The 12913-nt window shown below is 42.2% G+C and overlaps 1 protein-coding gene across 7 annotated transcripts in view; it reads right to left on the reverse strand.

Moving 5' to 3' along the window:
- MAP3K4 (mitogen-activated protein kinase kinase kinase 4) overlaps positions 1-12913 on the reverse strand; it is a 165933-nt gene that overhangs the window by 30177 nt on the left and 122843 nt on the right. For all 7 annotated transcript variants that reach the window (XM_082633505.1, XM_082633503.1, XM_082633507.1 and 4 more), the window contains 4 exons: positions 11163-11309; positions 5390-5547; positions 1663-1779; positions 98-197 (listed from right to left, as the gene is read on the reverse strand). In XM_082633505.1, the coding sequence (XP_082489631.1) occupies positions 98-197; positions 1663-1779; positions 5390-5547; positions 11163-11309 (522 nt within the window). The remainder of the gene's footprint in view (positions 1-97; positions 198-1662; positions 1780-5389; positions 5548-11162; positions 11310-12913) is intronic.

Here is a 12913-nt window from a genome sequence, read left to right on the forward strand (position 1 = left end):
ACAGTTACAAAGAAACTTCTTTAGGGTTAGCTTTTTAAAAAGTAAGATAAAAGAAAAATAAGAAAAAAATAATAATTAATCAGGATTGTTAACTCACCTTTCTCAGCATTTTAGCAAATCCAAGGGCTTTGGAGGCTCTTTCTCTAGCCTCGTGAAAGAGCTCCTTCAGTGCTCGACTGATCTCTATAACAGATCTCCTGCCAAGTTGATTGAAATCCAGTTAGAATACATTACGGTGTGCCAAGAAATACACAACAATACAGATGAAGCAAATTCCAAATCATGTTAATAAAGACCGAAGATTTTAGAAGCAAGCAATTATTGGGAATGGATTCGTAATGTTCAGAACCTTGCTCCCCACAGCTTTCTAGAAAGTACTTGTATTTTTTAAATAAGTAAGGCACACTTGATAACCTCCAAATAAGAGTACGCTCAATCTTCTAAAGGCTTCATCAGGATAATTCTTGGAGTTTGAAATAAGTTATTGACTCCCAGCTCATCATCTAACTAAAAAGGAATATATATATAATAGTAGTGAACCAGGAAACGTTTAACAACCTGCCCCCTCCCAAAATACTGTCTTGTGTGGTGTTTGCCAACTTTCATGGTGTGAATACTCCCATCACAGCTGTTTTCAATCCACCAAGAGGACATCACTGAGCTATGACTTGGGAAGGGACGGGCACAAGGCCCGTGGCCTCTCTGCAGCCAGGACGAGTCAACCCCACAAACCACTGCACGTGAACCCACGTCTAGATCCATCCCTGGTAAACAATCAGAGCATTATCAGACCCATTCTCTACTTCACCATCTTAATTCTTGAATTCTTGTATTTTGAATCTTCCATGTTTGCGTTCAAAACTGCAAGACCTTCTACAAACTAATTCACCCCATTTCTCAGCTATTAGGTATTTTCCCAGGTGAGAGCCTATGTGGTCACGTCTTTCTCTAATCCTGGCCTAAAGACATCCCAGTGGTCTGAAACCCAAAAATGTGTTTTTTATCGAATTTTGGAAAGTGAGAGAAAACATCTCTAGAGAAGTGAGTTCTGCCTGAGCACTTCCCAATGTTGACTCATAGGATATTGCTGATAACTGGTCACAAAGTAGCTATATGAGTATTACATATGCCACAAAAACAGCACTTTAACATGGTCATCCTCCATGCCATCTGCACAGAATTGGAGGAAATGCAGTAGATGTGCAAGCCATGGTTTCAGGTACTCAAGCTTAAAGTTCAACAGAAGGGATAAGCTTAGTGTAAAAACAATAAAAATCTACCACCTATCAATTAAAGGTATTCATGGACTGCTACAGAGTCTTTAAAGGACAGAAACAATTATTTAATTAAAGACATTCCAGAACATGTGAACGAATTCTACCCTACTCATGTTTAGTCAACTTAAACAACATTTTCTCTAAGGACACCGTTTTTATTAGGCTAAATAAAAATCACCTTCAAAGACAAGTTTACATAAAACCACAACTAAGGGATCATACAAAAAGACAATACAGTAGTCAGAAATAAACCCCTTTATGTCTACTGCCCAAATTCTCCAAGTCTAAGATGATTTGGTGTTAACAAGGCTCATTTCAGGCCCATTCCCAAGAATAAAGCTACATGAAATAAAAGATGGGAGAGGAAAGAAAATGCAACTTCAACCTTATTTCATCCGAAGCACTACTATCATCAGCACTGGTCCAAAATTCTGCACAGCTCTCCTGTAAGCCAAATTCTAGAAAACTTCCTGTAGATTTCAGCAGCATTCCTGCAATGTCACTAAGGGAGCAAAAACAACAAGAGTAAACCAGAGAAGAAAGACTGTCCTCACTCATTCTAATTCTTGAATGAGAAGCTCAAAGATTCAGCTATTATTTTCATAGTTTAAAAATCAATGACAGTGAGAATTTTCTTTTAATATAAAATCACGATTAATGCGAAAAAAGTAGAAATCTCTATTATGGAATGTATGTACCTTTGTTCTACAACCAGTTTTTCATTATAAACCTTGAAATCTTAAATTACATTCCCAGTAGCTATGTAATTATCACACAAATGTTATTTTCATCTTAAACAAATGTTCAAAATGGTATAAAATGGCCTCAAACATATATCTACAAGATATTTTTTAAAAGCTTAATGAACTGAACGAGGGCGTAAGAAATAAAGTGAATGCCTTAAATGTAATTGTTTTTAAAAACTTCCCTCACAGTTAGCTTTCATAGTCCATAAACATAAACTACTCTAATCAGCTGATGCTTTTCATCAAGTATACAATCTAGATACTAGGGTTAAAATGCAAACCCAAGCGTATAAAATAAATCTAAATGAGTCTAGGAAAAGCTCAACAGCAGCTTACTGGCTTCTATGCTGAAAAGGAGCTTATAACCTAGTAACACAGAGCAGGTAAGTCGACAACCAACATCGGATGGTGCAGAAGGTAACTGCGAGGGGAGATCAAACCCAGCTGAAGGGAGGAGCCCAATGGGCCTCGCAGGCAATGCAGAACTGCAGCACCTGCAACAGTGGGAAGAGTGGCTCTGACAGGAAGAGAATGGGGGAGGGGGAAGGAAAGTCCAGGAAGGACAATAAATACGATCAAAGGGCGTGAGGGTGTGTCCAGCAAGAGGCATGTCTGTGAAAAGAAACTGTCAACCTGGAAAGAGCAGAGGAGGGGGGAATAAGACGAGGAGGGTAACCGGGCCGTGCTGTGGAAGGCCCTGGGTGTCATGTAACTGTGTGATCTTCCTTTGGTAGGCAAAGAGGGTGGGCTTTAAAAATAACCGAGTGGGGGCTTCCCTGGTGGCGCAGTGGTTGGGAGTCCGCCTGCCGATGCAGGGGACATGGGTTCCTGCCCCGGTCTGGGAGGATCCCACATGCCGCGGAGCGGCTGGGCCCGTGAGCCATGGCCGCTGAGCCTGCGCGTCCGGAGCCTGTGCTCCGCAATGGGAGAGGCCACAGCAGTGAGAGGCCTGCGTACCGCAAAAAAAAAAAAAAAAACCGAGTGCAAAAATGTCCTGATTGGAAACATGCTTTTAAGAGCAGTAGTATACAAGGATATTCAGGATCAATTTATTCAACAAATATTCAGTATCTGTTATGGAGTAAGCAGTACTGAACAAAACAGATAAAATGCCTCCAGTGAATGGAGAAAAATAAATAAATAAAATTTAAAAATATATATACAGTATTTCAGACACTGATAAGTTCTATGGAGAGAAATAAAACAGGGAAGAAAGCTAAGGTGTACTTGCAGGTAGGAATTTCAACTTTTAATATGCAGAAGGTAACACTTGGCCAAAAACCGACAGGAAGTGGGGAAATGAGTCATGGAAATAACTGGTGAAGAGCCGTCCAAGTAGAGGGACCAGCAAGTGCTGAGGACAGAGCCTGAGGACAGAGCAGGCCCAGCCTATGAAACACAGGAAGGAACCTCCTGTGGCTGCAGAGCAAGCACCGGAGAACCTAGGAGATGAGGACAAAGATTTAGCGAAAAGCCAGACTGTACCAGGCCTTATGGGCCACTGTTTAGGCATTCTCACTTTTATTTGAGTAAGGAGGAGGGCCACTGGCATATCTGGAGCAGAGGTAAAAATGGTCTGATGTACCTTTTAACAAGATCACTGAGGATAACCCACAGAAGATGAAGCACAGAAGGAGAGACGACTTCAGAGCTACGACAGCAAAACAAGAAACAACAGGCTGGGAAGAGGGGAACTGGGCGGTGGTGAGCAGAGGTCGGATCCTGCATGTATTCTGAGGGACAGCCACGTGGAATTGGAGGTGGTGTGCGAGAGAAAGAAAGGAGTCAGGGTTAATGCCAAGACTGACCGAGCCTGGGAGAAATCGTGTATGAAGCAGAATGTGGCAGTAACACAACAAACGCCCAGACCCAGAACAGTGCAGGTGGACAGTCCCACAGCAGAGGCAATGAAAAAGCTCTGGAGCTTCTCAGAACACGAATATGAAGTTGAAGGCCAGAGACTGCACTGAACGGAACCTGAAGGACAAGCAAAAGACAAAAACAAAGAGAGTGACAGGGTACAAAGTGAGGGTACAAAGAAATTATATAACAAGCATTGGTAGTGAAATGAAACAGTAACCTTTTAAAAAAATTTCCTTAACAAAGCTTGACAGCCTGAGAACAGAAGATGCAAACAGAAGAAATTACAGGCAAAGCAGAACAGTGGAAAATTAAGAGGGGGAGAGATGCTGAAGATGGTAATGAATGCATTTTTTCATAAGGCTGACTATGAGAACCAATCTGAATAGGAAAACAGGACAGACTGGGAACCGCGGCCTGAAGGACTGGATGAGTCCTGAGACAAGAGCAAGTTCACTGTTCACTCAAAATAAAGACAGAGGAAAACATAAAAAGAACGGGTGGTTACGGCAGAAAAGTGAATACAACATCCTGAGATACTGAGCATGGAACAAAGACCATCAGAGTGAGGACAATGAGTTTCTGAAGTGAGAAGAGAACTCTGTAAAAGCTGAAGTCCTAAAGAGTGCACATAACGGGAGGGGAAGGAAACATGAGCTGGGTATAAAAGAACTCATAAAAAGGAAATGAAGAAATAAAATGGCTGATGGGGCAAGTGAGAGAAGGCAGCACCGAAGAACTGCAGCAGAGTTTAGAGCCAAGGAGAGGCCTGGTCCTCAGTCAGTCAGCAGGGGAGTGGCCCCCAGCAAACACCACGCACCCCACATTCAACATTCAGGTGCCTGTACTCGAGAAGATACATTCATTTCCTAGAACAGACAGACCAGTGAGCACTCCCCACTCCCTAATGCTTTTCCTTGGTTTACGTTTCAATTCTTTCACCATATACAAATACTCAAGTTTATAAAGAGATTCTGTGATTAGTATTACATTCCCAAAACAGTATCAGTGAAAATACATACTTGTTAGGCTTTGGAAGTGCCCACCAAGACTGATACAAAAGGTCTACAGGTCTACTCCACTTGTCAGAAGCCTTAAATTCTCCTCCTTTTGTATAACCAAGAGGGTGTATTCTAAGGCAAGATTTCTCAACTTCAAAATTGACATTTTGGGTGGATAATTTTTGTTTGGAGGGGGCTGTCCTGTGCTCTGCGCATTGTAGGATGTTCAGCAGCATCCCTGGCCTGTTCCCACTAGATGCCAGTAGCCCCTCCCAGTCAGTAGAATCAGAACTGTTTCCAGACACCGCCACGTGTCCCCAGAGGGCAAATCACCCCTGGCTGAGAACCACTGCTCTAAGGATAACAAAACTTGGGAGAGGGGCACACAAAAGATATGAATGATTGTCATTTTCACGTAACTAAACATTCAAACATATAGAATAGAACTGGCGAGCAAACCAGGAGTACAAGTGAGAAAGGAAGACAGGCGTATAAGGATTCGTACCAGAAAAGTTTTCCAGCCTGTGCTTCTCCTCCCCGGATGTAATGGATTATTTCTTTGGTGAAATTCCATTCTTCTTCTAACAGATTCTTTAAACTATGAGATGCTTGAGGTAATTGCTGTAGCATTTGGATCCAGCTTCTCATGTAATCAAAATATACCTTAAAATACAAAAATGTAAAAGGAGATATTTGAGAATAGAATTCAACAACCCACAACTTTCATCTCTGTTAACATGAAAGCTATAAATCAGAAGGGCGAGTGGAAGAGGGACCACTGAGGCATGAAGCTCGGAGAGAAGCGAGATTCTGCATCACTGGTGACTGATGTGTAAATAGCATTTTTCTTTAATTGTGTAACTCAACTCCTCAGCAATTTAACACATTATTCACAATTGCTGCAAGTTACTAAGAAAATAACTACAATATTTGCACTGTATAGAAAAGTACGATCAAGTTAAAAAAATCAAAATAGCATACAGAAATTTTCATTATTAATATATTGTGAATAACATTCCTTTAAGAGGTTGGGACCTTTATTTCTTTAATTACTTATTTTAACTTTAGATGGTATCTTACGTGTTAAGAGGAGGAAAGGAGCACACCTCTTCCCACTATACCTTCCCAACATCCAGATTTTCGTGATATAATTTTTCAGGGTTTATGACATATAGATTATGATCTATAACCAAAATACCCAATCTTTCTAAGGTGGGGTTTATGCCCACCACAAGTCCTCTACAACAGCTTCCCCAGTCCTAAATTCTTATCTTGATTTATCTGTTGCTTAGCAGGGTTTTACTATCAAGTAGACTTTCTCAAGACAGGTTAACAATTGTTCTATTATGAAACAGCACTGTTTGTGGATTCTTTTACTGAAAGGATAACTTGACTGGGTATAAAATATTTCAGTTACACATTCTCTCCCTCAGAACCTTGAAGACATTACTCCACTACCTTCTAACGCAGTGTGTCCTGTTAGTATAAAGAAAACTGATGCCAGACTAATCACCATTCTCCCGGCTCCCTGAAGGTGGCTTCCTTTCCCTGTTTAGATGTTTACAGGACCCTTTCTCTAGTCTTGGATTTCAATTATTTCACCAGGCTACATCTTAGGGTTCACTGAAATGAATATTTTCTGAGATCCAACAATAACTTTCAGTAGGCAAAAATCTGGGGTCTTTATTTCAAGAAAACTGCCAATTATCTTTGGATAATTCTGGGTCCTCCTCCATCCAGGCTGTGCAGCATTAATCTCCAGTCCTGGGTCCACTATGAATACAGCTGTGTGTGTGGAACCTGCAACTTATGGGTCTATGACCATCTCATCCAAATGAAACAAGTCTTTTGTACAGTGGGCCCAGGATCTCCCTTTCCATTCCTGGAATGCTCCTTCACCTCCTTGGCTTCCCTGAAACCTGGCTGTCCTGAGAGCTGCACTTCTCCCTGACAACCCTCTCAAGGGACAACTATCTTACAGTATATCTCAAGGGCTGCAGTCGGCATCCTCGTGCACCCCACTGCTACTTCAAACCATCACTCTTACACAGTCTTACTTAAAAACAAAAGAAAAGAAATCCCCTAGCCCTTTAAGACTGATGTCATCAGATATATCATCGACGCCCCCTCTGCACACCATCATCTACTGATTTTCAACTACCCGTCAGTCGTCAGACTCCAGCCTGTGACTCAGTCTTCTCTCCATCCCAGGCTCAGCCACCAGCTGTGTGACTTAACATCAGGTGCACGACGCCCCGACACCATTTCAGTTCCGTTCCCCCGTGGCCTCCAGTTCCAACCACCTTTTCTCCTCTCTGACAAGGTTTCGTTTCTGGTCTTGCCAATACCAGAACCGCTCAAAGCCCAATTCAAACACACTGATGTCAGAACCTCCTCTCCTCGCTCCAGTTCGTTTGCCCAACTCCCCCCTCTACACTGTTCTCTTCACTTTATCTGGAACTCCAGTCCACTGGTTCCTCTTCTTCCTCCAACCCACTCCTCTCTTCCTTGGGTCCCTGTCCTCCTTATTCAGCACTCCTGTCAGTACGCTCATGTCCCTGCCACCGTCCTACACCCTGCCATTCCTGGAATGCTCACACTGCCTTTTCCCACCTGCCTTTTCTCACCTGCCTGTCAAGACAAGCCCAGCTCCTTTCCCCATCCGCACAGTCCAGAAGCTGAGGGCCACGAGTCACATGACAGGGGGGAGTCACTCTTCTACACAGTCACATTCACCAACCACACGGCACACGTTTCTGGTAATACTTTTACCTCTGCTCAGCTCACTTTCCTTCTCTCTACAACCACAAGTTTGAAACTTCTCCATTTTCCTCAAACTGCCAAAACCCATCCTAACCCACTCTCAGCAGATGATCTCGTCTCTCTTCACAAAAAAACTTTAAGTCATTAGATATAAAAGCTCTCATTGCATGAAACAAATAACAGAAACCTACATGCTGTTACCTACCATCCATCCCTTTTTCACAGCAGAGGAGCTGTGCTTCCTGTTAAGCCCAGCACTTGTGTTTTGAGACCCATTTCCTCGTGATACCCGAGGAACCTGAACCATCAGTCTTCTCCTTTCTCATATATATATATATATATATACACACACACACACACACACACACACACATGAGATTTTCTTTCATCTCTTTCCCTTAACAAAATCAATGCCAAAGGCTTTCCAATAGTCTCAGGTATCTTCGATTTAAAAAACTCTCACTGGACCTACCATCTTCACTATTCATCTTGCTGCACAAACTGGACAGCCAGCAATCACTCTCGATACCCCCCCCCCATATCCAATCCATCCCTGAGTCCTGCTAACTTCACTTCCTTTGTTTCTTTCGAATCCTTATGCTTTTTCCTAAATTTATGCTATTCCACTCTAATCAGGGACTAGCGTGTACACCACTAGACTAGTCTCTGCCTGGTCTTCTCCCATTGACTCTGGATCCCCCCAGGCTGCTCCTCTAACTGCAGCCACAGTGGTCCCTTACCAAGGCTTTCCTGGGAACCTTCGTTCCAAAGCTGCTTCCCTTATCCTGCATCATCACAGAGACTTTGCACCTGCTCCCTTCTCTGTCAGCAAAGCGTTCCTTTCCATCTCTCTCTCTCTCTCTCTTTTTTTTAAACTAAAAAGTAAAGTGGCTTTAAAATATTTTTACCAATAATATCCAGAATGAACCAATGTTAATATTGGGTCATATTGGCTTTGGATATTTTTTCGATGAGAAATAATACATCACAGAGTTAATTTCTCCTCGGGTTCTTTCTTCACTTCTCTCTTTCCTCCCTCCTCAGAGGTAACAATTACGCATCTAGTGTGTCCCCTTCTGGTTTATATGTTTTTTTTTAAAATAATCTGTTATTACACAAATGACAAGATACAGTATTGTTTTGTATAAGCTCTCAAATTATTACTACATAAACTGGATTATAATATACACAGCAACGTTCAGGTAAATTCCAACTGTCCCTTCCTGAGACACCTGCCTCACCGCCACATGGGAGGGTCCGTAAAAGACCCGTGTCTCTCCTCTGCTGTTTCTCACCACTGTAATGTTACGTCTGTACCATTACTTCACAGTCATTTTCCCCATCGTCCGTGAACTCCAAGAGGGAGTTTATGCTCCTCGCGGAGCCTTCAGTGCCGGGCACGATGCCTGCCTAGCACACAGCAGACGCCCACTAGCATCTCTAGAAAGGAAAACTGAGGCTTTTCTGCTCCTCTGTCCTGTATCCGTCTACAGGAACACGAACTGTGCAGGTCTGAGCTCTCCCTTGTGCGTCTCCTACAACGATCACATCTTGTTCATCATTTTCATCTTTTCACTCCTTTTAAGTTCTTTTTATGTGATTTGCTTCAATCTGTCTATCACATGTTCCTACATCACACATTATGTTTATTGTTTTAGTTACTTCTAAAGGCCAGGGCCAGGGAAATGAGCTAAGAAAGCTCACAGCTTCAATGTGGTTTTGCTGGCTCAAACAAACACTCACCAGTTACTTCCCTGGAAGTGCATGCACGCATAAGCTCCTCAGTTTTTCGGGTCAGAAGGATGATGCAGCACAGAGTAAAGACCCCTCGGTCACAGACACCCTGCATCACACTTTGCTGACCACCGCTTCCCCTCGCCCTTTTAACCCATCTCTCACTCGGCGGTCTTCCCCGGCGTACGGGATAGGACACTGTCTGGCGGTATGTCCTCTATGGGGGCGTGCCCTGCTGCTTCCTGACCATTCACACCCCAAGAGACCACAGCTCTCACCCGCCGTGGACGGGCCCTCCGCATCTAAAGGAGGGCAGGTGGAGCAGGAAACCACGTGACTGCCTCTCCGAAGGCCACACTCTCCTTCCTTCCTGACAAAAACACTGACTTTGTTTGGGCTCCACCAGTTTGCAAAATAGGCCCCTGCACTAATCCACCTAGCACACTTTGGGGCACAATTTTAAAACTATTGATAATTTCTAGTTCTTCATCTGTGAAATTATGGAGATGACCTAAGGCAGACGATGCCTCACACAGAAAATTGGTAGCAGAGTCAAAACTAAATCCTAAGCATTTCTAGCTCTAACCAGCTGAGAATTTTGGTACTTCCCTTAACTGAGCCTTCTGACGTCTCACAGGCACACCGAGGGCCCTGGAGGTGGATGACCTGGAAGGCACAGCCTAATTCTCACCCTTCCTGCCTCAGCGATTACATCGTAAAAGGTGTGGCGTGCGCCTCTGTAAAGCCATCTGAGGCAGTTTGGACAGCAAAGCACATTTTGTCTTTTTAAACTTCTGGTTTAATCATCCACAGAAAGAAAAATTAAGTTCCTTGCTGTTTTTTTACCATAACTCTTCAATGATAAAGACTTTTCTGCCATAAGCAATATATACAGTATTTCAAAATGTAGCCACATTTTACACATTCTGGTCTTTTATGTATTCTCCCAAACGATTAGGAGATCATTTCAGACTCAAAATTATTTCTCGTAAGGTGCCAGATATAAGTCCCTCCCCAGCCACACTCTTCTTTCTCTCCTTCTGCTACAGAGGCTGAAACGCTCAATCTTTGCATTCCCAGCCTCCATTACAGTGAAGAGGCCACACAAAGGTCTGGTCAGTAGGATGTAGGGGACACCTGTTGGGTGGGGCTTCCAGGAGAGCTTTTGCTGTTCTGGACTGGGCTGGCAAGGAGACTTTTCCCCTCTGCCTTTCTCTTTAGACAGTGAGGGTGGTGTCTGGAGGCGCCGCAGCCATCCTGAGGCAGGACACAATGAGGTGGCAAGCAAGGGTGAAAGCATTCCAAAACCAATATGCCCACAAGCTTTGCTGTTTTCTATATTATTTCATCAACCTGCCACATTAAGCAATCGTCTGTGCATATACCCTAATGACTCTAACATGGATTTACTATACACTAACACTCTACCAAACCTCACAGAAGACAAAAGCACTCCAATCACAGCCCCTGGCTTGTGCAGCTTTCAGCCCAATTAGGGAAACCTGAGGACAGAGAGGTGGTACGTCGCTAAGTATTAAATAGTGTGGTTATAATTAGAACCCTGTAAGAGTTCAGAGAAGGTATAGATAGATGCACATGAAAGGTGAAAACTGTCAGACAAAACCTGAAAGTAAATCTTCAGTGGGCAGATAAGGAGGAGAGAAGACATTGTGAGCAGGAAGGAATAACCGGAGCAGAAGTACAGAGGCTAGAAGAGCACAGGGAAGCACGGCGTGTGTGAGAAGACACACAAGTCAGACATCTCTCCCCACTGTCCTGACCATCAGCATTTTGTGCAGATCCTCCTCGAAGGCGTCGATGTTGCAGTCGGTCTCCTCCAGGTGGTCCAGGACCTCGTGCAGCATGAACTGGTAGTACTGCTTCATCAGGAGGCCACCCTTCAGCACCTCCTTACACTCTCTCACCAGCTGCAAGACAACAGGCACACGTTCTACCATTTCACACATTCTGACCAGATTATTTGTCGGTTTTCACACATTTTCCACGTAAGTCCTCAAAAAGCTCAGGAAAAGAGAACCCTGCCTCTGAAAACCCTAAAATATTTTCCAGATTCTTGGTCAGTTCATTTCACATAAATATCTCAGTGATCTCAACTGAATAATTAAAATAAAACACATCAGTGAAAACAAAAGTAGTTAACAGTATAGTATGACTATACAAAGAAAAATACACAGGCAGAAAACTGATTTGCTAAAATACATTGTTCTACAAATAAGTTTTTATAGAAAATAAATTCTACAGAAAAAGATCTATTTTTCTACTAGTTTACATTATAGGACAAGGGACACAAGAGAAAAATGTCCTCAGGAGACTGGTCATTTTTAACCAAAAACATAATAAAGATTCAAATATACTTACATACCACAGAGCCTGGTGGCCTTTGTAATAACTTAGCAAAGTTTACCTACCGTGATTTGTGGCTTTTACCATCAAAAAACTCAATCACAAAAACAAACAAACCTAAGATTAATCTGATAAAATTAAATGGAAGTCAAGGGGGGAAAAATGAAAGAAAACAAAAGGATGAGTGAAACCGCCATGTGTAGGCCCAGGAGGCACTGTGAGAAGGGAGGGAAGGTGCACTGAGAGGACCTTTACTGTCCTTCTATCAATAACACGCTGGTCACACGCCCTCAAATTCTAACCAGCAGGGACTGTGAGACAAGATCACAGTTGCACTAGTTTTCAGATACATTATCAAGACACAAAAGGAACCACGGTGCTGCTACAGGGAAAGTAAACTGGTACAAACTTTCTAGAATCTAAAAATGTATGACTCACTAGTTAATTTTTACGTTTTATACTCAAGCAATAATCAGAGATGCAGACTAAAACTTACATACAAATATATTTATCACAATATTATTCAAAACAACAACGGGGACTAAATAAGTTATGATGCACTTCTATGGTAGAACACTAATGCAGCCACTTAAAATCTTATTTCTGAAAAAAAGTTAAGGATGAAAACTCATATTCTTTTCTTTCTTTTTTATTTTAAATTATATGTGCAGAAAGTATGTACATACAGAAAAATAAATGGATACAAAATGTTACAGTGCTTATCTCTGAATGGCAGAATAATAGGATAACTTTCATTTTTGTCTATCATTTTCCGTACTTTTCAAATTTTCTAAAATAAACATGGATTGCTTTTACCACAAGATCCCCTTCAAAATGTTTTTTAAATAATTACCCACAGTAAGAGAGCAATGGCTAGAGTTAAATCCATTAAAAAGTGTTAACATACATTTCTGTTAAAGATGTCACTTAGGTGCTTACAACTCAATCTGAATGCATTAAAGCCAAAATTTCTATGTTATTTTTACTCTAGTAATGCTATCTTAATCTAAGTATTGGTCTTTTACTTTTCAAAATGTTTTAACATAAATTACTGTTTAATCCTCACAACAGCCCCATTAGTAAAAGGTAAACTCCCCCTTGTTTCAGCAGCTTATATTCCTGAAGTATGTATTTGTTTTGTGGGGAGGGGAGGTAAGTATTTCACCAA

This window comes from Mesoplodon mirus, assembly GCF_964341445.2.
Source record: "Mesoplodon mirus genome assembly, chromosome: 10".
NCBI classification, from domain to species: domain Eukaryota; kingdom Metazoa; phylum Chordata; class Mammalia; order Artiodactyla; family Ziphiidae; genus Mesoplodon; species Mesoplodon mirus.